The following is a 25706-nucleotide window of genomic DNA, read 5'->3' as shown; positions in this document are numbered from 1 at the left end:
CAAAGAGTTGGACATGACTGAGTGACTATCACTCACATATCTCAGATAAAGAGAACACGAAACTAGTAAGCCACACACCAGATTTCTTATTGAAATCGACCACCCCTTGGTTGTATCATCTTTGGTAATTTACTGCTTAGCCTCTCTGTGTTCGTTTCTAAAATAGAAAAGATAATAATTTCTGAGGTGCTCAATGGGAGCTAAGGAGAATCACATTTATGCATTCAAGAAGCACACTACGGAGACATGCTATGTGCTAAAAACTGTGCTAAAGTGGGATGGCACAAAGATGAATAATACTTGGCCTCTGCCCTTGAGTGACTCAGAGTACAACTAGAATGATGGAAGTAAACAAAAGCAACGTAATAATAACAAAAACATGCAGAGCTTTCACTCGTGTAAGGCGTTATTCTAAATATTTAACATATAGTGACGTTTAATATTGACACACACACACACACACGCACACAGGAAAAAAAAAAAAAGACATGATTCCAAAAACCTAAAAAGAGCCATAGAGACTCTGAAGAAACACAGTAGCAGCATTCTGAATATAGGTAATAGTCATTACCTGCAAAGAAATTCCAATCTTATTCAGGGCAACAAAGCCCAGGCAATTCTAGATGTGCTGGGGTGTCTTATCTAACACCAGTAAAATAAACTGCCAGTCACAATGATTTTGCATTATTCTAAAACTAAAGCCCAGAGAATTGGTTCTGGTTTGAAATGGTCTATTAGATTATCTATTTTTTTTTGTTTTGTTTTGTCTCAAAATGCATTAAATTTCTTTATAGCTCTCAGATTTGCACATATATTTGCCAAGTCTAGAACTATCCATCATTAGCGCCTCTATAAAGTTAAGGGGCTTTCCACTTTTAGCTCCTTCAGTTCAGTTCAGTTCAGTCGCTCAGTCGTGTCCGACTCTTTGCGACCCCATGAATCGCAGCACGCCAGGCCTCACTGTTCATCACCAACTCCCGGAGTTCACTCAGACTCACGTCCATCAAGTCAGTGATGCCATCCAGCCATCTCATCCTCTGTCGTCCCCTTCTCCTCCTGCCCCCAATCCCTCCCAGCATCAAAGTCTTTTCCAATGAGTCAACTCTTCGTATGAGGTGAAAAAGTACTGGAGTTTCAGCTTTAGCATCATTCCTTCCAAAGAAATCCCAGGGCTGATCTCCTTCAGAATGGACTGGTTGGATCTCCTTGCAGTCCAAGGGACTCTCAAGAGTCTTCTCCAACACCACAGTTCAAAAGCATCAATTCTTCGGCGCTCAGCCTTCTTCACAGTCCAACTCTGACATCCATACATGACCACAAGAAAAACCATAGCCCTGACTAGATGAACCTTAGTCGGCAAAGTAACGTCTCTGCTTTTGAATATGCTATCTACGTTGGTCATAACTTTCCTTCCAAGGAGTAAGCGTCTTTTAATTTCATGGCTGCAGTCACTATCTGCAGTGATTTTGGAGCCCCCAAAAATAAAGTCTGACACTGTTTCCCCACCTATTTCCCATGAAGTGATGGGACCGAATGCCATGATCTTCATTTTCTGAATGTTGAGCTTTAAGCTAACTTTTTCACTCTCTACTTTCACTTTCATCAAGAGGCTTTTTAGTTTTTCTTCACTTTCTGCCATAAGGGTGGTGTCATCTGCATATCTGAGGTTATTGATATTTGTCCCGGCAATCTTGATTCCAGCTTGTGTTTCTTCCAGTCCAGCATTCCTCATGATGTACTCTGCATAGAAGTTAAATAAGCAGGACGTACTCCTTTTCCTCTTTGGAACCAGTCTATTGTTCCATGTCCAGTTCTAACTGTTGCTTCCTGACCTGCATACAGATTTCTCAAGAGGCAGGTGAGGTGGTCTGGTATTCCCATCTCTTTCAGAATTTTCCACAGTTTCTTGTGATCCACATAGTCAAAGGCTTTGGCATAGTCAATCAAGCAGAAATAGATGTTTTTCTGGAACTCTCTTGCTTTTTCCATGATCCAGAGGATGTTCGCAATTTGATCTCTGGTTCCTCTGCCTTTTCTAAAACCAGCTTGAACATCTGGAAGTTCACGGTTCACGTATTGCTGAAGCCTGGCCTGGAGAATTTTGAGGATTGCTTTACTAGCATGTGAGATGCGTGTAATTGTGCAGTAGTTTGAGCATTCTTTGGCAATCCCTTTCTTTGGGACTGGAATGAAAACTGACCTTTTCCAGTCCTGTGGCCACTGCTGAGTTTCCCAAATTTGCTGGCATATAAAGTGCAGCATTTTCACAGCATCATCTTGCAGGATTTGAAAGAGCTCAACTGGAAGTCCATCACCTCCACTAGCTTTGTTCGTAGTGATGCTTTCTAAGGCCCACTTGACTTCACATTCCAGGATGTCTGGCTCTAGATGAGTGATCACACCATCGTGATTATGCAGTTCTGGGTATTAAACTCTCTTCTACTTCTCATGCTATTCTACTCCTTTCCTTGTGCCCTAAATAATTCTTAATTCTTACGAGAAATAACAATGGTAGTCACTCCAAGGTAACTTTCTAATCTTACTTTTTCTAGTGTCATACACTAGCCATGTTAATATGTAAGAAACTGAATGCAATAGGAGGATGAGAATCTTTGGGTTTGGAAATCTAGTCCACTGCTGGATTTTCTTTTCCTTTAGTGCTCCCTCAAATATTTAAAATGTAACCAATCATACTAGACTAAAGGGTAATACTAAAAATGCAGATCTTCTCTTACATAGTTCAATTTTTCCTGAAATGCTGCATATCAGCAGAAGCTTTGGAAATTGTTCAAAATCAGATTGAAACCATTTAACTTTCCTGGAGTCTAGTTTGTTAGTCTTCAAAATAAAGAATTTGGATCATAGCACATCTGAAAACCTAATTTTAGAATCCTGTAAGTCCAAATATAGAACATCTGTGTTTTCCAAACAGTAGATCAATAATGATGATATTTTGGGCCCAGGACATAATACGGGCTTCTCAGATAACTCAGTGATAAAGAATCTGCCTGCCAAGCAGGAGTCATGGGTTCCATCCCTGTGTCAGAAAGACCCCCTGGAGAAAGAAATGGCAGCCCACTCCAGTACTGCCTGGAGAATTCCATGGACAGAGGAGCCTAATGGGCTACAGTCCATGGAGTGGCAAGGAGTCTGACATGACTTAGCAACTGAGCACATTTGCAAGACATAATACAGTACTGCACATACCAGAAACCTTATTTAAAGTGCTTAGAATATTTTAAGGTTTCTTTGGTGGCTCAGACAGTAAAGAATCTGCCAGCAATGCAGGAGACCAGGGTTCAATCCTTGGGTCGGGTAGAACCCCTGAAAGAGGAAATGGCAACCCACTCCAGTATTATTGCCTGGAGAATTCCATGGACAGAGGAGCCTGGTGGGCTACAGTTCACTGGTCACAAAGAGTCAGACAAGACTGAGTGACTAACACACACAGAATATTTGAGGGGAAAGAAATCCGAATGAAGCTCCTTTCTGGTATTCTCAAAGGTGGGAGGACGACATTATGAATGCTTCATTTTCAATAAAGAATTTAGCAAATTCTTTTCAAGAATAATCAAACGTGAAACAATTCCCAGATTCAGGTTAGAAGCCATCGAATTACAATCTGGAAACTCTGTTATGGTGTCAGGATGGTTTTTAAGAATGTGTTTAAAAATTTCTGTTCCGACAGTTTTTCAATTTAACAATATAAACACAAGGCAACATTTTCTGCAACGCTACCTTAAAACATACAAATAAAAGCGACACTCAAACTCCATTTGGTTTCTTCCTGGAAATTCAACGGAACTCCTTACATTCGTTAAATCACTGTTACCCACCCCTGCCACCGAAAATAAACAAGAACACCTAAGTAAGACAAGTCTCAAAACTGGATCTGTGTTGTGTACGAGTGTCCGTCCGTATGTTTCCTATAGTCTGTCCCTTTCTTTTCCTCCTTGAAAAGGCAGCTCTGTGTCCGAGTGCACACATTACACATACACACACATGAATTCCACCCTCAAGTTGACTCACCTGTACTCAGACTATGCACACGTGGCAGACAAATCTGACGAACTGTCAGACCACCTGAGGAGGGGGTTAGCGTGTAAGTATAAGTCTCCAGGGACCAGATGCCCGTCGGGGCCCAATTCCACAGTCAGTGAATTCATCAGAAAGCGACGGACTTCCCGAAACCCGGGGTCTCCGGAGTCAGGTGGCGCGTATTGATGACGTAAGCTGCCCCCCCCCCGCCCCCGGCTTTCACCGCAGCATCTCAGCCAAAGCTACTGCGGTCGCCACCCCGCCCCCTTCTGGGCGCCATTGAGAGCGTGGCAGTGGCCCAGCGCCTGCTGTCCGGCCCTGCCAAGACCGATGCCCTCTAGTGGCTCAGTGTCTAGAAACCGCCAAAGAGGACGACCCATGGCATCCCGAAGCTTTGACGGTAAGGTTGCCTTGCTCTTCGGGGAGGAGCGTGGGTTGACGAGGGCGCCACCTCGCGGAGGAGTGGTCCATGCGCAGGCGAGAGTCGGGGGCCGGGGGTGAAAGAAGGAAGCGGAATGGGTGGTGCGGAATAGGACTGACGGAAGGGATTGGAAAAAACTACGTTTCCCAGAAGCCCGCGCGGCTTGAAGCTGGGCGGAGAGACGGGTGAGAGAAAGCCGGATAGCGGCCCGCAAGACAGGGTCAGAGGCTGCCTCTGAACTCGGATTCCCAGGGTGCACAGCTTCCGGCGGCTGCGCGCTCTTCGCGAGCGCGGGCGCTGTGGCGCGTCTAGTGCCGCGGCTAACACAGAGTTCTATTTCCCAGGGTCCCGCCGCGGGAGTCTCCGGCGGGCGGGCGCGCGCGAGCCACCGAGTGAGGAGGCCGAGGCGGCCGCCCAGACTTCTGGGTCCTCTGGGTCTTCGCCTTTCTTGTCCGTTTCTGCTGCGTCGACCGCTGCCGCCGCGGTCCACGGCCCAGTCGACATGGCGGCGGTGTTGCAGCAGGTCCTGGAGCGCACGGAGCTGAACAAGCTGCCTAAGTCCGTCCAGAACAAACTTGAGAAGTTTCTTGCTGACCAGCAGTCCGAGATCGACGGCCTGAAGGGGCGGCACGAGAAATTTAAGGTGGAGAGCGGTAAGTGCGGCGCTCTTCCCGCCCTGGTTTCTGGGCCCGACCCCACAGCGATGGCTGGTCTCCCCTTGCAAGCTCGCTGTGCCCACAACTTCCCTGGTAGCATCGCTTCTCCGGCTCGGTGGGCACCGTAGGCCTTCTCTCAACTACCCGCCCTCCCGGTTTGATACGAAGGAGCTTTTTTGTTTTTAAAATCTGACTCTACGTGGAGTTTCCTTTTGTTTGTAATTAGAGTGGTCGCATTTAGGAAAACCTAACGATGTCCAGCAAACCCATTGTGGTGATTTGAGTCTATTTACTCGTCTCTGAGAGTGGGCGACTCTTGACTCTTCTAAGCCTATCTGTATGTTGCACGTTAAATGACAGTAGTTTCTGCCGTTTTCTAGTAGTCTATGTTCAGAGGCCTGTGTCTAATTGATAACTTCCTGAATTTGTTCTCACTGTCGCTTTGGTCCGGTGATGAACTAAATGTACAGAAAACGAGTGGGTGCCTAAGACAGCGCTGGAAGCACAGTAGACGTGCAGATGTTTAATATATCTGATTTCTCTCAAAAGTTGAAGTTTGATAGAAAATATATTGTCTGTTTACAAATACCTGTAGTATACCCACAAATAAGAAAGTTCTTGACATAGTGACTTGAACAACGTTTAGGAAAGATTAAGATCATAGTGATTACCCGTGGTAAAATGTCGATACAGAATTGATGTTGAAAATTAAACCGTTTGTGTGTCTTGGTTTACCAGTTTTTGGGGGGTAGGTTGGGGTGGGGATTGTAACTGGGTTTTTTTTGCTAAGTGTATTGAAACTCCTTAAGTAAGTTTTCGTATAAAAAAACAAAACAGTTGTAATTGTCAAGCAGAATTGATGTTGAAAATTATCTGAATCCCAACACTGAATATAGTACACTGCATTGTATTTGTTAATTTGCACAATAAATATTGAATGTCTTCTATGTGACTGATTTTGCTAAGCAGTAAGTTATCAGTTGCTTCCCTTGGAAAGTTAACAAATATTTTTACATAAATTTAGTAATTTTGTATGTTCAGGTGTTATTTTGGCTATTTTAATACAAGCCTTTTTAAAACAAAGCAGTTATTAACCTAAATGATTTTCTTTTCCATTTAATGTTTTTGTTGTTATTGTTTGCTTTATGCTAAGAAGTCAATTGATGTGTGGGGGAAATACCGTGATAAATAAGACATGTTGCCAGCCTTGAGGAATTTCATAATCTTGTGGAATAAACATAAAAATTATTTGTTAAAACCCTATTCAGGCTTTATTTTCTTATATGCGTATAAGTCAGCTGGAAATGTTGCATTGAAGTCCTTTACCGTACTGGCTATTTGTCTTTACTCAGATTCGCTCTTATATGAAGTGTGGGTTCCAGTATTATGTCCTAAACCTTAAAATCAAGGTTATTAAAAATAAGTAGCAATGTTGACAGTGTACATGTGTGTGTTTGATTTTTTCTTTTTTTCCTCTGATCATCTGTAGAACAACAATACTTTGAGATTGAGAAGAGACTGTCCCACAGTCAGGAGAGACTTGTAAATGAAACCCGGGAGTGTCAAAGCTTGCGGCTTGAGCTAGAGAAGCTCAGTAAGTATTTAATTATGTCTTTCTAATATTCTTGGGATATTGAGGTCGGCTACTCCTTTAGACACTTTGAGAATATTTAATTACTATATATGAAAATATTGGTTATCCTTATTTTAATTTATGGTAATATTAGGGTTTTTTATTTTCATTCAGTGGTAAAGACATTGAAAGAGTACAGGGCTTGTTGGTCAGGAGGTATGGGTTCTAGTTCTGACTGCTGTTAAAAGCTCTTTTGTCATATAAATCGTGATAGTGTTTATTGTTTACAAAATTGCTAGGACCACTTGTCTGTCTACTTCCAACAACTGTATATGTCAAGTGAGATGTGTATGAAAGCATTTTGAAAAGGCTAAAGTGCTATGCAACTGAAAAAGTAGAGAGTGACTTAATTATGTTGAAAAAACCTGTTCTATTATAATATTTGTGTTTTAACTCTCATTATAATTTTTATAAATATTTATAAATCTAAGGATGCAATTTCCACTTCAAGGTGTAATTTCCTTGAAAGCTGAGCAGCCAGTTTTCTTCATAAGTTTTCTTACATCACTGCTGCTACTGCTGCAAGTCCTAAAAATACATAAGATCTCAAAGATGATGTGTTTTATGTGCTTGGTTTGCAGTATAAAAAAGGCAAATTTAGGAAGATCTTTATAGAGTAGGGACATCATAATATTTATTACTAGATACAGCTGGATTTTAATTTGATTGGGAATGCAAGAAGCTAATAAGAGAAAAACTGAAGCATCAGTCTTCTTAACTGAGTCCATGCCCACTGGCTATATGTTTGAGTTGAAATTCTTTTTGGCTAATTTTGGCACATCTCATTTTCAAAACATGATGTATACATATGATGGTATGTATACATTTGTAATGAGAGTATAAATAGTTATTGAGTAGCTGCATGTGACTCATCACCTATACATTGTTTTATCTTGGCATAGAAAATAAAAGGTTTGTAGAGCAGTAGTGCTAAAAAATTTCAAGAAAGTGACTGATCACAGCTTCTTATATGAAATCTGGAAAGGGGAGAGGGAGGAGAAGATGGGGATAAACCTAGATAGACACACCTTGCTGGGTGTACAGTTTTTTGGTTTTTTTTTTTGTAGGTTATTCTGAATTTGTAAATTTAGAAAGCTGTAATAGCATTAAACTGTATAGAAAATCTAGACTAAATTAGCAGAATTTTTTTTTGTTTTAATAAGCCAGTTTAACTTGGAAATAGTAATAACTGCTCATTAAATCACTAGTACATAATAGGTGTTTTAGTGGAAGAAAATTTCAGAACGTGTATTCTTCCTAATTATCGACATACATTTAAAACAGAAACTATAAGGGGAGGTATCACTTTATGGGTGGAGATCCTAGGACTGAAAATTCAGTATAGCTGAATTTCAGTATAGCTGAATTATATATACGTAAAATTACATATAGCTCTTCTTAAGGCCATAAACCAGCTGAATTACAATTATCCGTTATTGTGATGTATTCTGTACACACTTTATTTGTTCTTTTGATTTTTGTCTTTTTGTACTTAATTTTTAAATTTGTAAACATAGTTCAGTTTTTTATGATTCTTAGAAGATGTCATTGAAAAATAAGGAAATGAGTAATTGCAAATACTTTCTCCTAAGAATGTTGGCTAGAATGATTGCAAATATGATTTTGGAAACAGGACAGCATATTGTAAAAGTTGTGCTAAAAATGCAGTAAATTTGGGTTGTACTTAAGAATTTGAAATGCAGTGCTGTACAACTCAACCTTTCTGAAACTCAGTTTCTTAATTTCAAAGTGTGTATGGGTGACAGTTGAATAAAAACTGTCATTGCAGATTTTAAGCTTACGTGTGTGACAGTCATAAAATTCCTTTTATCCAGACAGTCAATTGAAGGCACTTACCGAGAAAAACAAGGAACTTGAAGTTGCTCAGGATCGCAATATTGCCATTCAGGTAATAGTTATTCCTGTGAATAAAGCTAATTGTGAACATGATACTTGAGGAATTTTTCTGTTCTAATTGTGCTTATTGTTCGTTTAGTCAGTGGGAAGATGAAATATGTTTAATTAGGAGAAGCTACTAACAAAAATGTGTATACATAAATTTCTTAGTGGGATTTTATGTTGTAATGATTAATTGAACATTCCTTTTACTTATTGGAAAATATGAGTACTTGATATGAAAAAAAAAACACATTTGCTATTAGCTCTGTAGCTCTTAAGTCATGATTTTTAAAAAGGGGTTTTTTTTTTTTGCATTGTAACTAAAATGCCATAATTTGCTAAGTAGGGTACACATTCAGGCTGTATGTGCCTAGTCGCTCTGTTGCCTCCTACTCTTTGTGACCACATGGACTGTAACCCACCAGGCTCCTCTATCCATGGGATTCTCCAGGCAAGAATACTGGAGTGAGTTGCCATGCCCTCCCCCAGGGGATCTTCGCAACCCAGGGATCAAACCCAGGTCTCCCACATTGCAGGCAGATTCTTTACCATCTGAGCCACCAGGGAAGCCCAGGCGTTCATAGATCCATCTATATCCATCCACCCATTCACCTGCTTACCTACCATTCTTTTAGAAATTACCTATTTAACGCTTACTGTTGCCCAGGCATTATTTTAAGTATTTCAGTGCAATTGGGGATATGGGTGAATCTACACTGATAATCGTTTCTTTAGAGTAGTGATTAAGAATAACAGATTGGTGGTGATCACAAGGATTGCAGGCCAGTTTGTTTAATAAAGTGATCATACCTAGTGATTCTTTGACCAGATAGACCCTCAGACTCTTGCCATTGCTTTTTTAAAAATTTGCTTTTGATTTGAGGTTAAGAAATACATACAGAAAGTATTTATAGTGGGAAAGAGTGATAGACTTGATTCAATAGAAATGTAAAATTTTCTACATAGAAACAACAAATAGAATCACCAAAAAGTATTTTCTCATTAAAAATATGACTATATATATATATCTTTAATACATGACTACTTTCAAATTATAAGAAAACCATTCAAGGGGGAAAATGGGCAAGGGAGTTTTTAAAAACATAGGAAGCTGTACAAATAGCCAATAACAATATGATATGTTATTCTGCTTCACTCATAATCAGGAAAATGCAGATAATGTAACAGGATATAATTATTTTTCACCTCTCCATGTTAACATTGGTTCTTCTTTTTTTATCTGTTCATTTTTTAAGCATAATCTTCAGTGGCTTGAGATAGGCAGTTATGAGTTAAATGCTTATGAACTGCCATTGTCTTGGTACCAAGTAATTTGTCAAAATATATTAAGGGTTTTAAGTAATTCCATTTCTGGGCCTATTTCTTGAGAAATAATTTGAACCAGGATATAGTGATAGTCGTCGGTTTTATGACAGAAAAATTAGAAGTAAATCAAGTTTCCTATAAAGGCTTGTTGAAGTAATTATATAACTATATGACACTTCCAAGTGATTAGAAACTGACATGGGAAGTTTTTTTTTTTACCTTTTTTTTTTTGTTTTGGAATATAGCCAGTTAACAAACAACATTGTGATATTTTCAGGTAAATAGCATAGGAATCCAGCCATACATACACATGTATCCATTCTTCCCCAAGCTCCTCTCCCATCCAGGTTGGAAATTATTTTTGTGAATCTGGGAAAAGTAATTTAAAAAATCTAGAATATGAACAGAAGAACTTAAACCACAGCTAATGATAATTAAAATGCCAATTCCATGTTCATTTCTTTATAATTGATCAACTTGATTTCCTTATTTAAATATATTATGCTTATTCCTTTATGTGACAGAGCCAGTTTACAAGGACGAAGGAAGAATTGGAAGCTGAGAAAAGAGACTTAATTAGAACCAATGAGAGACTGTCTCAAGAACTTGAATATTTAACAGGTATGAAGAAGTACCTTTAACTTCTAACTTCACTCTTTCTCTTCTAATAGAGCTAAGATTTAATGCCCAGTCCATTTCTATTGGCTGGTGTTTGTCATAGCTCAGAGTAGATTTCAGAGTAATGTATCAGATCATTCTAAGTACTTAAAGAATGCTACAGACAAGTACACAAATGAAAAACATCTCAAAGAATTTGGACCAAGGTTTATGTACCACAATATGGTTTATAGTATCGAAGTTGGGAATTTGTTTAGGTGTTCGGTTGAAGAGGCTGAACGCCTTCATTTTGTACAGGCATCCTTACTGATAAAGCTGTCCACAAGCATTCAATTTAGGGACCTAAAAGGAGAGCCCATATATGAAAGGGCAGACTGAAGGAATTAGGAAGCAAGAATATAGAATATAATATATAATAGAGTTGCTGTATTTAATTAAATGTGACTCTTAAGCAGTTTAATGGTATCCAGTTCCCTTTGGGTCCTTTTTCTAAGAGTTTGAGAAATGTTATTTCTGCCAAAGAAAGAATAAATATTTATTTTACTATATAATAATAGTCAATTTGGTAACTAGTCTCAGAAAAAAAGTTACTTTTGATCAACTAGTGGGTAGGTAAAATTAAGTTTTCTCATAAAAACCTGCATGTAAGGAATATAAGAAAAATTACACATATATCCTGGCTGATTTTGAGTATAAATTTTTGATATCTGTACTTGCTTTTAACTTAAGAAATGGCTAATTTGTGAATTTTTAATAAACTTTTGGTTAATATGAGGAAATTAATGTTAATATTATATATTTAACTTTACATATTGCATTTAAAATAACCAGTATAATTTGCATATTTGGTTGGATGCATGAATTTGGTTTCATTTAAAATTAAATTTGTGATTAAGCATGGCAAAAGCAAGTTAAAATAGTAGAATTGAGAACTACTTATTTAGATGTTTATGTTCCTAGAGATGCATCTTTGATATTTGGTTCCTCTGAGCATTAATTAATCATTTTCCCTTTCTCTTCTGACCTTTCTAGAGGATTTTAAACGTCTAAATGAAAAATTTAAGGAAAGCAATGCAACAAAGGGTGAGCTTCAGTTAAAACTGGATGAACTTCAAGCTTCTGATGTTTCTGTTAAGGTGAGAAACAAGTTAATTTCTAATGTACAAAATACATTGTTTGCTTTATACGCACCTAAATTATATTTTAAGTACAGGCAAATTGTCTATAAAATAATTAAAAGCTATATTTTTTTAATATCAGGGGATCAAGTTTGAAGACAATTTTGATTGAACTGTTGCTTATGGGATATTTAAATTTCATATAGTGTTTATCTGGTTCTGTTTTCTGTTAAGAATACATGCAAATACTTATTTCTATTGTAAAATAAAATTCTGTTTTTGTCCCTTAGCTACACACAAAAACTTTTGAATAACCATATATTAATCTTTCACCATAAACCTTTTTTTCTCGGATTTCCTTAGTATCGAGAAAAGCGCCTGGAGCAAGAAAAGGAGTTGTTACACAATCAGAATACTTGGCTCAATACAGAGTTGAAAACCAAAACTGATGAACTCCTGGCTCTCGGCAGAGAAAAAGGAAATGAGATTCTAGAGCTTAAATGTAATCTTGAAAACAAAAAAGAGGAGGTAAGTTAGTAAACTTAACAAAATGTAAGTTGTTGGTTACAACTTATGTTTGTGTGCCAACTTATAAAAATTTATTTAGTGGAATACCAAATTAAATATTTTGTAAGATTAGGGATTCAAATGTGGAAGATACAACACATAAACAATTGGCCTCAAAAGTTAACCAATTGCATTTAAATAAAGAACTTAAGAAATTTGATGAAAATTTTGATACTATCTTCTGACTTACAGTGTATCTTTCCTAAGATACATGTTTGAGAAGTGGTGGTTAGATTCTGTGAGCTAGATCCAAAACGTGTTCTTGTGTGAGCTGTTAGTTTTCATTTTAAGCATTCATCTTACTTTCTTAAGCATTCATATTTTATATTAAATGCTTTTTTAAAAAATAATTATTTATTTTGGGGGATGCTGGGTTTTCATTGTTGCAAGCAGGCTTTCCCTAGTTGCAGCTTGCGGGGGCCACTCTCTGCAGCTCACAGGCTCTAGAATGTCAGCTCAGTAGTTGTGGCCTATAAGCTTAGCAGCCACATGGCATGTGGAGTCCTTCTACACCACGGATCAAACCTGTGTCCCCTGCATTGGCAGGTGGATTGTTAACCACTGGGCCACCAGGGAGGTCCTATAAAATGCTTTTTTGGTAGGCAGTGAAACTTTGTATCAAATTTCAGTTAATACAGTATCCACTATCACCCCCAACCCCCACCCAACTCTGCATTTTTGTTTCTAGGTTTCTAGAATGGAAGAACAGATGAATGGCCTGAAAGCATCAAATGAGAATCTTCAAAAGCATGTAGAGGATCTGTTGACCAAACTGAAAGAGGTATCAGTTCAGTTCAGTTCAGTCGCTCAGTCGTGTCCGACTCTTTGCGACCCCATGAATCGCAGCACGCCAGGCCTCCCTGTCCATCACCAACTCCCGGCGTTCACTCAAACTCAGGTCCATTGAGTCAGTGATGCCATCCAGCCATCTCATCCTCTCATCCCCTTCTCCTCCTGCCCCCAATCCCTCCCAGCATCAGAGTCTTTTCCAATGAGTTATCTCTTCGCATGAGGTGGCCAAAGTACTGGAGTTTCAGCTCTAGCATCATTCCTTCCAAAGAACACCCGGGGCTGGTCTCCTTCAGAATGGACTGGTTGGATCTCCTTGCAGTGCAAGGGACTCTCAAGAGTCTTCTCCAACACCACAGTTCAAAAGCATCAGTTCTTTGGCACTCAGCTTTCTTCCCAGTCCAACTCTCATATCCATACATGACCACTGGAAAAACCATAGCCTGACCTGTTTAAAAATGTCTCTTTTATGAAAATACTGTAACACTCCAGAACCTGTTAATTTGTAAAATGATTGCATGTTTTGCACTGTTCCTAACACCATAAAATGTCTAGAACACTTTTATATGTTGTAGTTAGGCTAAAATCACTAGAGTCAGTTGTATACCACACCTAAAGTACTATCTAAAAATAAGTATGGTTAATTTTAATGACATTTAACTATTCTGCTTTAAGATAAAAATATCAGTTTATCCTTAAGGTAATTCATCCCTATCATGACAACTGATTTTAATTTTAGTGGTGTTTTAATCTTTACCTCTACTTTCAAAACTGAATTTTTCATCTTGGCATTTGGTAAGCATTCTAAATTCAGTTCAAATGAGACTCTTGTAATTGGTTTTTTATTGTTTTGTTTTTTGTTTTTCAGGCCAAGGAACAGCAGGCTAGTATGGAAGAGAAATTCCACAATGAATTAAATGCTCACATAAAACTCTCTAACCTTTACAAGGTAAGTACTTTACCATACATTTTCGTGCCCTAATGTTGCATTAATGGATGTTGGATAACTTTTAAGATTAAATTTTAGAGCGCTGCTGATGATTCAGAGGCAAAGAGCAATGAACTGACCCGAGCAGTGGACCAGCTACACAGACTTTTGAAGTCAACTGGAGAAGGTAAGACTTTTCAATCATGGGAAGATTGTTTTGTTTTTAGATAGAAGGTACTGTTTTCTTTGCCCTTGTGTAGATTTAGAGGTCAGATTAACTTTATTAGGGACAAAATTTGATATATAAGAAAGATGCTTAGATCAAATTTTAAACTCTGTTTCAGCAAATAGTATATTTGAAAACAGGTAGCTAATGTTTTTCTAAGTTTTTTGCATCTAATAGCCATATATGTGTTCTGATTTCTAATAGGAAGTTTTTCTTCCATTTTTGAAACATTTACTTTGATAAATATTAATACATATGGGTTTATAGTTTAGAGACTGTCTTAATCCATAAGTAAGTATTACTTTTTAAGTTATAAAGTGATTTTAAAGTCTTTGGTTTTCTTCTATACTTACTTTTTTTAAAATGTAAGTTATGTATGTATGACCTTCCCCAGTTATTTCTTGTGTTCTCTACATCTAAGATCAGATTAAGCCAAAGAAATACTTAGAGCCCCTGTTTTACAGTTTGAGTTCCCCTAGTTTCCCACTTTTACAAAAGAGATAGCAAAAGAAGAAGTAGATTCACTAGGCCACACACCTCAGGAATTACAAGCTCATTAAGAGCTTCCATTGAGTAATAACTATCAACCAGTGTCTGTAGAATTTAATATTGTCTGCTGAAGGGAAAAATAATGACTATTCTATTACATTTTATAAACTCAAAGATTTTAATTATGTTTTTGGTTGTTCTGTCTCTATCATGTTGTTAGCCAGTAAAGGATTTCAAGAACATATCATAGAGGTGGAAGAATCTAAAGATCGAATGGAAAAAGAAATGCTTGAGAAAATAAGGAAATTAGAGAAGGAATTAGAGAATGCAAATGACCTGCTTTCTGCCACAAAACGTAAAGGTACGGGTTCATAGACAGCTTATTAAAGGCTGGAAATACTGGAACTTGCCTACGTAGTCCTCACTTAACTTCACTAATAGTGTTTCTCATTCTCAGGTGTAAGTACCATTTGATGACAAATGATTGTGTGTTAGTTTCCAGAATAGTTTTAACTATTAATGCTGCATGGTTTTTAGAATTGTGTTAAATGATTATTTGTTGTCATATTTTAAAGGCTTCATATGAATGTATGCATAATGTACAATAGGTGTCACTTTTTGCTTGTTTTGTGAGAAGCATTAGTGGCTTTAGTTTGAAATTTTCCAAAAGTGTACTAGATTTCTGTGTGTTGGCACAGGGGCCATCTTATCTGAAGAAGAGCTTGCAGCCATGTCTCCCACTGCAGCAGCTGTTGCCAAGATAGTGAAACCTGGCATGAAGTTAACTGAGGTAAGAAGGATCTCAAATCTTGTTTTCCATCAGCAAAAAGTGTTTAGACCTCTCTGACACCTACTCCCCCCCAAATTTATTCTTGTTGTTTAATGATTAATGGATCGTTTTAGGGAAGGCTTTCCTGGTTCCTGGTTCTATGCAGCATATAGTAAACATTTCCATCTTGTGTAATTGCTGGATGAATGTTTGTAAAGAAGCTATACAGGCTATATTATGCTTGGATTTGAAATGATATCTTTTCTTTCAGTTGTATAATGCTTATGTGGAAACTCAGGATCAGCTGCTTTTGGAGAAACTAGAAAACAAAAGAATTAATAAGTATCTAGATGAAATAGTGAAAGAAGTTGAAGCCAAAGCACCAATTTTGAAACGCCAGCGTGAGGAGTATGAGCGTGCACAGAAAGCTGTGGCAAGTTTATCCGTTAAGCTTGAACAAGCCATGAAGGTTGGTTCCATTCCTAAATTGTAACTGTAGAAAAAATACAGAGGAGAAATAATTTACCAAGTAGGATGGTTCTTTCTTAGAAATAAAGAATTTACCTCCAAAGCTAATTGCTTTTTCAGTGGTAGGGTAATTATATACTTTAAAGTTTGTCATTACATTATTAAACATCTCTTAATTGCAAAATGTTTTATTTTTATTCAGCAGACATTGAAAACCCTTAGCATTTTTTAAGATATTTGGGATGTTTTCTGTAGAGTTCTCTAGAGGATGATAAATAGACACAATCTCTTTTTGTAATAGAACCTTTCTAAATTTAGCAGGGATCATTTTTTGTCAGGCAGTTCTGATATTCTGTCTGGATATGATAATACTGTTCATTGAAAAGAACTCCTTTATAAAAATATCATTTCACATTTTGGCAAATCTTTACATACATTATTTTGTTACTGTTCCTCTGTTTATTAGAAGTACCAAGGAAGTTTGAGAATATTCTTTATTTCTTTAGATTCCTTTTTAATAGATACTGGTTTAAGAAGAGTATTTGCTTCCCAGGTGGTGCTAGTGGTAAAGAACCTGCCTGTCAATGCAGGATACGTAAGAGACGAAGGTTCAGTCCCTGGGTTGGGAAGATTCCCTAGAGAAGGGCGTGGCAACCCACTCCAATATTCTTGCCTGGAGAGTCCCATGAACAGAGGAGCCTAGTGGGCTACAGTCCATAGAGTTGCAAAGAGTTGGACACCACTGAAGCAACCTAGCATGCACACATGCACAATGTTGTTTTTTATTAAGATACAGCTGTTAATATTACTGAGAAATCTTTGAGAGTTATTAAACAAATTTTATTGAAGGAAATCAGTTAATTTATGTGCTAAATAGTATAAATGCATCTCTGTGTTGTGTGTGTGTGTGTGTGAGTCACTCAAACTGTCCAACTCTTTATGACCCCATGGACGGTAGCCCACCAGGCTTCTCTGTTCGTGGAATTCTCTAGGCAAGAATACTGGCATGGGTAGTCATTACCTTCTCCAGAGGGTCTTCCTGACCCAAGGATCAAACCCAAGTCTTCTGCATTGCAGGCAGAATCTTTACCATCTGAGCTACCAGGGAAGCCCAAATGTGTCCTTAATTTGACTTAAACTTTTATTACTGTTGTTATTACAATTTAGATGTCAGTTTAAATCAGGGTGTATTGTGTCTAACGGTCTCTTTTTCCTAAATCAAATCATGTCTAGCATTCTTGCCTTGAGAGAATATGGGGCTTTAATACACACCCCTGCCCATCTGGTGTGGTTTAAAAAGATGTCCTTTGGATCTCCTTGACTTTCTCACTGTTGAAAGTGAGCATTTTACCTGAAGCTTATTGTCTGAGGAGGTGGTAAAGTGGAGGGCTTAAGAATCGGGTAAAAGCGGCTGTCCACTGTGGGAAAACCTATTAATTCATCACTAATGTGCAGACACAGTAATAAATACAGACTTTTTCATAACTTCCAAAAGCTTTAAAAATAATTTCAGTATCTTTTTTTGTAGCCAAATATTCTGTCCATAACATATATCATGTCCAGTTTAGATTCTGTGGTGCTCATTTCTCAGATTTCTTGAATTTTATAACTAAGTTACTTTCTTCCTTGGCATCTTAATTGATCCCATTTTGAAATCAGTAGGTTTGTGTTATTACCATTTTTCATGAATGTTTGCCTGCTTCATCTTGTCTCATACTTAATTCCTTCTGAAATTGGTTTATTCTTGGACCTTGATGGCATTGTGCTCAGAGGCACTTGAAACACCAGGATAAATATAAGCCATCTTTCACTTGTATAGTATCTATAACAATACATTCTTTGTGAAATATTACATGTTATGTGAGAACAGTGCATTAAAAAGCAAAATTTATGTGGATTGGAGATAAAACATAAGATTTCAAAGATACTTTGTGCTTACATCAAGCTCCTTAAAACCATGCCCCTAAATCCCTAATGATACAGTGATATAAAACATTACTTCAATATGTTACCATTTTTCTTTTTTTTAACAGCCTTATGACATTGGTTGCTGATTCTTTAAAATTAGTTCCCGGTGCATTTTTTTAATAAATCCGAGTCTTACCCAACATTTTTTGCTTTTAATATTTCTAGATGGTATAATAATGATTATCACTGTAATGCAGTCCTTTGTTTTTGTCTTAATAACAAAGTTTTTTGAGAGTGTGTGTTTGATCTCCAACATCATTTGATAATATACTATGAATTTGGTGTGGCTGTAACATTTTGATTCACAGTTAACTTGGGGGGATCCCCCTTCATTAGCATACAGTGATGAACATTATAATGTTGAGCTTATTTGAAATATTAAGAAATGTATTCATATTTTTAAGAAATTTCTCTTTAGAGACTATATTATATAGAATATTTTAAAATTATAAGTTGATTAATGTGATATTTGAGCACTGTATACTTTTGTTATTTGTGTAACTGCTGTTTGTATGCATCTTAGAAGAAAATACAGAATTTTCACTTGACTTCATTTTTAAAGGAGATTCAGCGATTGCAGGAGGACACAGATAAAGCCAATAAACATTCATCTGTGCTTGAAAGAGACAATCAAAGAATGGAAGTACAAATAAAAGATCTTTCACAACAGGTTAGTTTTTTGTTTCTTTTCCTATTTTATTTTGTTTTCCTGAACTGACTGCCTAGTAATGTTTGTTTCCAAGTATGTAAGATAGAACTAGTACATACGAAATTCTCATCAACTGAGAAAACTGCTCTAAATGAATTGCAGTCTAGTCATTGTTTACTCTTAGCCCCTCCCTTTTTTCTTTTCTTTAAGCATTTGATAAATTTTCAGTTTGAAGATAACTGGTTGTAATTAATGAAGTAATTCAAAGATAAAAGAGTTATCTTCCCACAGTTCAAGTCCCAGAGTTAGCAGACTGGTGTGTATTCTTTCACATCTTCTTTTATGTACAGATACATGTGAGCATATGTGAACATACATAAGCATTCTTTGTTTTTACTGAAATAAAATCACTTATTTTGTATATGCATCTGTAAGTGCATTCCCCTAACACTTTTTTTTTTAACTGATTAAGTTTGGAGATGTAGATCTGTTTTGTTCATATATTTTACCTTAATTTTTGTATGTAGAATGACTGAACAACAACAAATACGCAAACACAGACATAGATAAAAATTTTGCATAAATGAAGTTAGCATCTATTTCCCATGCTCCTCTTCTGCCCAACTATGTAATACATATCTAAGCATGCACGTGCAAGTGTACAGACAACAATGGGTATATATTTCTGAGTGTTTTATATGGTCATTGTTATACAAAAATGGAACCATGCCTCTGGAATTATAATTTGACTTCTTTTTAAAAAATAACAGTATTCATTACATACTTTTCATAGAAATGAGAAATAATTTTTCTGATTAAGATTTTCTTTATTTCGTTCTTAATATCTAAAATAATAAGCTTGAAAATTCATTTTTTCAAGATAATTTAATACTCCATCGAAGGTATTCATAAGGTAACCTTGTCATTTGAAAATTTTCACTTCTAAACATTTCCAAAGTCAAAACCAATACTATTTGATAATATATTAAAACTCTTTTTTTTAGATTAGAGTGCTTCTGATGGAACTTGAAGAAGCGAGGGGTAACCATGTAATCCGTGATGAGGAAGTAAGCTCTGCTGATATAAGTAGTTCATCTGAAGTAATATCACAGCATCTAGTATCTTATAGAAACATTGAAGAGCTTCAACAGCAAAATCAACGTCTCTTAGTGGCCCTTCGGGAACTTGGGGAAACCAGAGAAAGAGAAGAACAAGAAACAACTTCATCCAAGTAAGCAATAGACTTACTTTGGTTTATTCAGCAAACATTTATTGAAAACTTTTTATGTGCCTTAAATAGTACTGGATATTGGGAATATAGTGATTTAGGAGAAAAAAAAAAAGCAACCATATTGCTGAAAAATTCTACTCTCAAGGACCGCAGTTTTTGGATGAGATGGTTAGTAAGTGAGATAGATAATAAGATCAATAAATAGATTATTTTAGTTCAGTGTGATTTGTGCAGTAATAGAGAAAAGCCTTTCTGTGAGAGCATAGAAGTGTGAGACCCAGCCTAGATTTGGGGGAACAGACCTGGCTTCATGAAGAAGATGCTTAAGAATAACTCAAAGAATCTTTTGAAATAATCATTTTGGTGCTAGAGAAGGAGAAATGGCTATGAAAGCAAGAAGAATGGAATTTGGACTCAGTGGAATTGGTTTGATTTTTGCAAACAAGTTTTTCAAATGACCTTGTTGAGTACCTGAGTCCTATGTAATGGGGATTTTAAAAGCTATTCTTAAAATAGCAACAAAAGAAGGAAAGGAGAAGAGAGATGAAAATACTATGCTTAATGACAGGCAATAAAATGCTTAGTCAATTTGTAGTAGAAATTATAACTGCCTCTCAATCTCAGTCCTGTTAAATAGACTTGATTTATTTTCTTGCAGAATTTCTGAGCTTCAGGTCAAACTTGAGAATGCCCTCGCTGAATTGGAACAACTCCGTGAATCACGGCAACATCAAATGCAGCTTGTTGATTCTATAGTTCGTCAGCGTGATATGTACCGAATTCTGTTGTCACAGACAACGGGAGTTGCCATTCCTTTACAGGGTAGGAGTTTTTACATGTTATCTTAAAAGTTTCCAAGTATTTCTGGGAAATATTTCTGAAATGTATATTAGGGAATGGATTTTGCTACATGAGCAATGTCTGCTCTAATAATGATAACTTCAAGTATGGCTACCATATATGAGTAATTGTAATACATCATCAGTTATAAAATACACCATTATTTTAGGTAAGAAAAATGCTGATCATTGTTGCAAAGTACACGTCTGAGAGTCAATGAATTATATTACTTATTTTTGTTACATTTTAACATTTAGCCTGCAAAAATTACCTTTATTTAACTAGAAGTCATAAATAATTGTAGTAAGTTATTTAGTAGGTTCTTTGTTTCATAATTTCTATAATCTTGTGGTTTAAATAAGTCAGCCTGTTGACTTCTGATCATGATGTATTTTGTGAAGAGACATTACATCATTCTTTTTACATTTCTGAAGCTTCAAGCTTAGATGATATTTCTCTTGTGTCAACTCCAAAACGTTCAAGTACATCACAGACTGCTTCCACTCCTGCTCCAGTAATTGAGCCAGCAGAGGCTATAGAAGCTAAGGCTGCACTTAAACAGGTAAAATACCCCTAACTTGACATCTTTATCTTGAGTCACATTTTTGAGAACATGTAATAATTTCATCTAATAATTTCTCTAATATTTAGCTGCAGGAAATTTTTGAGAACTACAAAAAAGAAAAGGCAGATAATGAAAAAATGCAGAATGAGCAGCTTGAGAAACTTCAGGAGCAAGTCACAGATTTGCGATCACAAAATACCAAAATCTCTACCCAGCTAGATTTTGCTTCTAAACGGTAAATTTTCTTTTCCAAAGTTACGTTTAAACATAATAGTTGATATTCAGTGGAATCAAATTCAAGGGTTAGTTTGTGTTGTTATTACTTTTTTTGGTGGGTTCTGATCCAGGTTGAGAAGTTACAGTGATTCATTTTTCACTTTTGATTAATAACAATAACATTCCTGTAAATGTTATTAAGGGGTCCAGGTAAGTTCATATAAGGAATGTTTCTGTTTTTCCTTCCTGAGATTAAAGGGCATACTGTTTCCATAGGACTTAATTATTTTAATTAAGGAGGATAAGAGAAGTATGAGAAATTCATTCAGCCTTTTCTAATCTAGGTAGAAGAGAAGCAAGTGCTAGAGTTAATTTTGGGAAAATTGACTTTTTTGGTTACTTGCAGAGGAATAACAGTAAATTTCATTCCATAGTTAACAGAGCCATTGAATAGTTGTTAGTTTATCAAGTCAGGAAAAACTTATTTCTTTGTATACTACATGATCAGACTGTTTGCAAGTATGACCAGCAGTCTGTATTTTCCAACAATTTGATATCCCAGTAAAAGCACCATTTTCCCCCATGTTGATATCTCTAGCCAGCCACTTTTAAGCTTTTAAGCACAGAAGACATAAGCACATAAGGCAATAAGGTGAAGAATTATAGATGGGAAAAAAAGGATTGGCAAAAATCCGTCACTAACCATGCATAAATACCTTATATTGCATACTGCTGTGTGATGGGTGTCTTCCTGTATGAACGTTATGTTGACATTATTTTGAATACGATCAAAATGCTTGTACGTGAGTAAGATTAAAGAGTTAATTCAGCATGAAATACAGTGCTTATTTAGAATTTGAATTTAACTGCTAAACTTGGAGTTTAGAAAAAAGAATGAAGATTTTTACATTATTACACAAATCATATTTTTCATATTATCAATCATATAAAATTAAGCTCTTGTGAAACTCAAGAAATTGAGCTAGGATTTGCGTACAGAATTATTTTTCTTTCATATTAGTTATGAAATGCTACAAGATAATGTTGAAGGATACCGTCGAGAAATAACATCCCTACATGAAAGAAATCAGAAACTCACTGCAACGACTCAGAAGCAAGAACAGATCATCAACACAATGACGCAAGATTTGAGAGGCGCTAATGAAAAGCTAGCTGTTGCAGAAGTGAGGCCAATGTCTATTATCTGTCTTATGTTATAAATTGCATTTGACACTGTTTTTTAATTATTACTTTGATTTTACTGGTTGGTATAATGTAGATTTTTGAGGTTTGTGGATTCTACATCCTTATCAAATAGTTTCCTGGCATCCACCTGTCCATCAGAGCAGTTGGGTGATTGTTTCTAGTAAAAGAGGAAAGGGAAAGAAGTTGGTTTTTCTGGGCTAAGATTTCTTTGGTTACAACAAAGGCTATGGATGAATATTTTATCCATTCTTGCTCATTTCTAGTAAAAAACAGTATACAATTTTTATTAGCATTGAACTCTTCCTGAATTGCAACATAAATGTAAGTGTCGATCAGAAATTCACAGTACTTTCAACTTAAATTCTAAACTCTTTGATGATAGATTCTCATAAGAGTGTTTTGCTTTTTATAAACTTATTTCTCATAAGTTTTTAATCTTTATCTATGATCTTGGTATAGTTATCCCCTCATTTTACGTATTGAAAAGGACTCAGAAGCTAAGTAATTTGCCCTTTTGCGGGCCATCATGAGATACAGGTTGGTTGGGACTTAAAACTTAGCTTTTCTAATTCTGTTGGCTCTGTTATTTCTGTCTTGTCCCCACTCCTTTGTGGAGAATAGACAGCAGCACTGTTTCAAACTGGGGGAGTAAGTTTTATAATTGATAGTTTTTGACTCATCCTGTAAATATGAATACTTTGAGGATACTGATTTTCAGCAAGCCCTTGTATATCTATCCTCTGAAACTCGGAGGATACTCCTCATGGGGAAAAAGAGTTCAAATAGATAAGTCAGCACTCAAACAGATACTTAGAAGCCAAGTTTAGTTTCTAAAACTTGCATAGTTGAATAGTATGCAGGTGTGACTATTGCATAGTTTTATAATTTTGCATCTTATACTGTGGCATTTTAGATTTTTGTTGGTTTTTTTTTTTTTTTTTATCTTGATTTGCTGGACCAAAGATAATATATGTATTTGTGGTAATTGTAAGAATTTTTCCTCTGAATTTATTGGTATTTCCAGTAATATTTGTTTCATAATTCAATACATGAAACTTATAATTGTGTTATTACATTTGACACATTGTTTTTCAACATTTTTTTTTTAATTTGTACTTGACTCAAGGTAAGAGCAGAAAATCTGAAAAAGGAAAAGGAAATGCTTAAGTTGTCAGAAGTCCGTCTTTCTCAGCAAAGAGAATCTTTGTTGGCCGAACAAAGAGGGCAAAACTTACTGCTTACTAATCTGCAAACAATTCAGGTAACCGAATAAAAAAGGGATAAGTAGAAAAAAATTTTTAAGTTTAATTTGAATAATTTTAACATTGTATCTCAGTTTTCTTAATAAGAACGTTTACGTCATTTTTGTCATGCGTTATGGTGATCATTGAATTTTGAAGTTTATTTAAGACATCAGTATTTCAAGTAAAACGTTGAAGGAGAACTGACTGAAGCCAGGCAATTGGCAGTTTTGATCCTCAGGTCTATGTTTACAGAGTCCTATACAGTTGAATTGTTTTCAAGATTAAATCTTTGGTTTATGTTCTTCAAAACATGAAGAAATCTGGCTATGGCAATATGGTTCTCATTTCCCCTATTAAATAGATGTTTTACTATGGAAAATGTCAAAATATCTTCTTGGTAAATGTTTTCGATCTTCATGCAGAAATGAGTTGTATTCCTGTAATTTCCAGTTGCCTTTGAGTTTTTGTTGTTGTTGTTGATTTGTTCTTACTTTTTTTAAGTATAACCAAATTTTTTTTTTCTATCCTTAGGGAATATTAGAGCGATCTGAAACAGAAACCAAACAAAGGCTTAGTAGCCAGATAGAAAAACTGGAACATGAAATATCCCATCTAAAGAAGAAGTTGGAAAATGAGGTGGAACAGAGGCATACACTTACTAGAAATCTGGATGTGAGTCTTATCAGTGTTCTGAATTTCTATAGAATATTTCTGTTTAAAAATCAAGCTCATGTTGAAGCACAGTCTTGAAGAGATCTCTTACAGACTCTTTAAGTTTTTCTTGCCTTTTTGTATGCCTAGTAATTTTTCACTGGGTGCCATAACATGAGTTTTATCCTGAGGGGTGCCGGATATTTTTCTTTAAATCTTGAGTTTTCTCCTGGACTGAAGTTAAGTTAACTGAAAATAGTTTGCTTCTCTTGAGTCTATTTTTTACAATTTATTAGGCAGACTCAAAGCATGCCTAATAAGTTGTAAAAAATAAGGACAAATAGATTCAAGGGATTTGATCTGATAGAGTGCCTGAAGAATTATGACAGAGATTCATGACATTGTACAAGAGGCAATGATAAGACCGTCCCCAAGAAAAAGAAATGCAAAATGGCAAAATGGTTGTCTGAGGAGGCCTTACGAATAACTGAGAAAAGAAGAGAAGTGAAAGGCAAAGGAGAAAAGGAAAGATATACTCATTTGAAAGCAGAGTTCCAAAGAATAGCAAAGAAAGATAAGAAAGCCTTCCTCAGGGATCAGTGCAAAGAAATAGAGGAAAACAATAAAATAGGAAAGACTAGAGATCTCTTCAAGAAAATTAGAAATACTAAGGGAACATTTCATGCAAAGATGGGCACAATAAAGAACAGAAATGGTATGGACCTAACAGAAGCAGAGGTATTAAGAAGAGGTGGCAAAGAATACCCAGAAGAACTATACAAAAAAGATCTTCATGACCGAGATAACCACAATGGTGTGATCACCCACCTAGAGGAAGTTTGGTGGGCCTTAGGAAACATTACTATGAACAAAGCTAGTGGATGTGATGGAATTCCAGTTGAGCTATTTCAAATCCTAAAAGATGATGCTGTGAAAGTGCTGCACTCAATATGCCAGCAAATTTGAAAAACTCAGCAGTGGTCCACAGGACTGCAAAAGGTCAGTTTTCATCCAGTCCCAAAGAAAGGCAATGCCAAAGAATGTCCAAACTACCTCACAGTTGCATTCATCTCACATGCTAGCAAAGCAGTGGTTAGAATTCTCCAAGCCAGGCTTCAAGCATGAACCGTGAACTTCCAGATGTTCAAGCTGGATTTAGAAAAGGCAGAGGAACTAGAGATCAAATTGCCA

The 25706-nt window shown here is 36.3% G+C and overlaps 2 protein-coding genes across 4 annotated transcripts in view; one reads left to right on the top strand and one right to left on the bottom strand.

The window, feature by feature from the left end:
- Nucleotides 1-4201, bottom strand: part of C16H1orf27 (chromosome 16 C1orf27 homolog) — a 38526-nt gene extending 34325 nt beyond the window's left edge. For 2 of the 3 annotated variants that reach the window (XM_005690983.3, XM_005690986.2), the window contains exon 1: nucleotides 4030-4201. The gene's annotated coding sequence lies outside the window, so the exon portion shown is untranslated. The remainder of the gene's footprint in view (nucleotides 1-4029) is intronic. The other variant, XM_005690987.2, reaches the window with a different exon arrangement.
- The window catches only part of TPR (translocated promoter region, nuclear basket protein), a 62125-nt gene continuing 40694 nt past the window's right edge, over nucleotides 4276-25706 (top strand). The window contains exons 1-21 of the mRNA XM_005690979.3: nucleotides 4276-4438; nucleotides 4804-5112; nucleotides 6605-6709; nucleotides 8584-8657; nucleotides 10498-10594; nucleotides 11624-11727; nucleotides 12073-12237; nucleotides 12965-13057; nucleotides 13934-14014; nucleotides 14093-14180; nucleotides 14929-15069; nucleotides 15407-15498; nucleotides 15749-15946; nucleotides 18476-18583; nucleotides 19567-19793; nucleotides 20452-20615; nucleotides 21068-21195; nucleotides 21285-21433; nucleotides 22436-22598; nucleotides 23747-23881; nucleotides 24396-24536. Coding sequence (XP_005691036.2) covers nucleotides 4369-4438; nucleotides 4804-5112; nucleotides 6605-6709; nucleotides 8584-8657; nucleotides 10498-10594; nucleotides 11624-11727; nucleotides 12073-12237; nucleotides 12965-13057; nucleotides 13934-14014; nucleotides 14093-14180; nucleotides 14929-15069; nucleotides 15407-15498; nucleotides 15749-15946; nucleotides 18476-18583; nucleotides 19567-19793; nucleotides 20452-20615; nucleotides 21068-21195; nucleotides 21285-21433; nucleotides 22436-22598; nucleotides 23747-23881; nucleotides 24396-24536 — 2832 coding nt within the window. The 5' untranslated portion in view covers nucleotides 4276-4368. The remainder of the gene's footprint in view (nucleotides 4439-4803; nucleotides 5113-6604; nucleotides 6710-8583; nucleotides 8658-10497; nucleotides 10595-11623; nucleotides 11728-12072; nucleotides 12238-12964; nucleotides 13058-13933; nucleotides 14015-14092; nucleotides 14181-14928; nucleotides 15070-15406; nucleotides 15499-15748; nucleotides 15947-18475; nucleotides 18584-19566; nucleotides 19794-20451; nucleotides 20616-21067; nucleotides 21196-21284; nucleotides 21434-22435; nucleotides 22599-23746; nucleotides 23882-24395; nucleotides 24537-25706) is intronic.

This window comes from Capra hircus, chromosome 16 (assembly GCF_001704415.2).
Source record: "Capra hircus breed San Clemente chromosome 16, ASM170441v1, whole genome shotgun sequence".
Lineage (NCBI taxonomy): Eukaryota > Metazoa > Chordata > Mammalia > Artiodactyla > Bovidae > Capra > Capra hircus.
The sequence above is the reverse complement of the archived record's forward strand: the minus strand, read 5'-3'. Positions and strand labels throughout refer to the sequence as shown.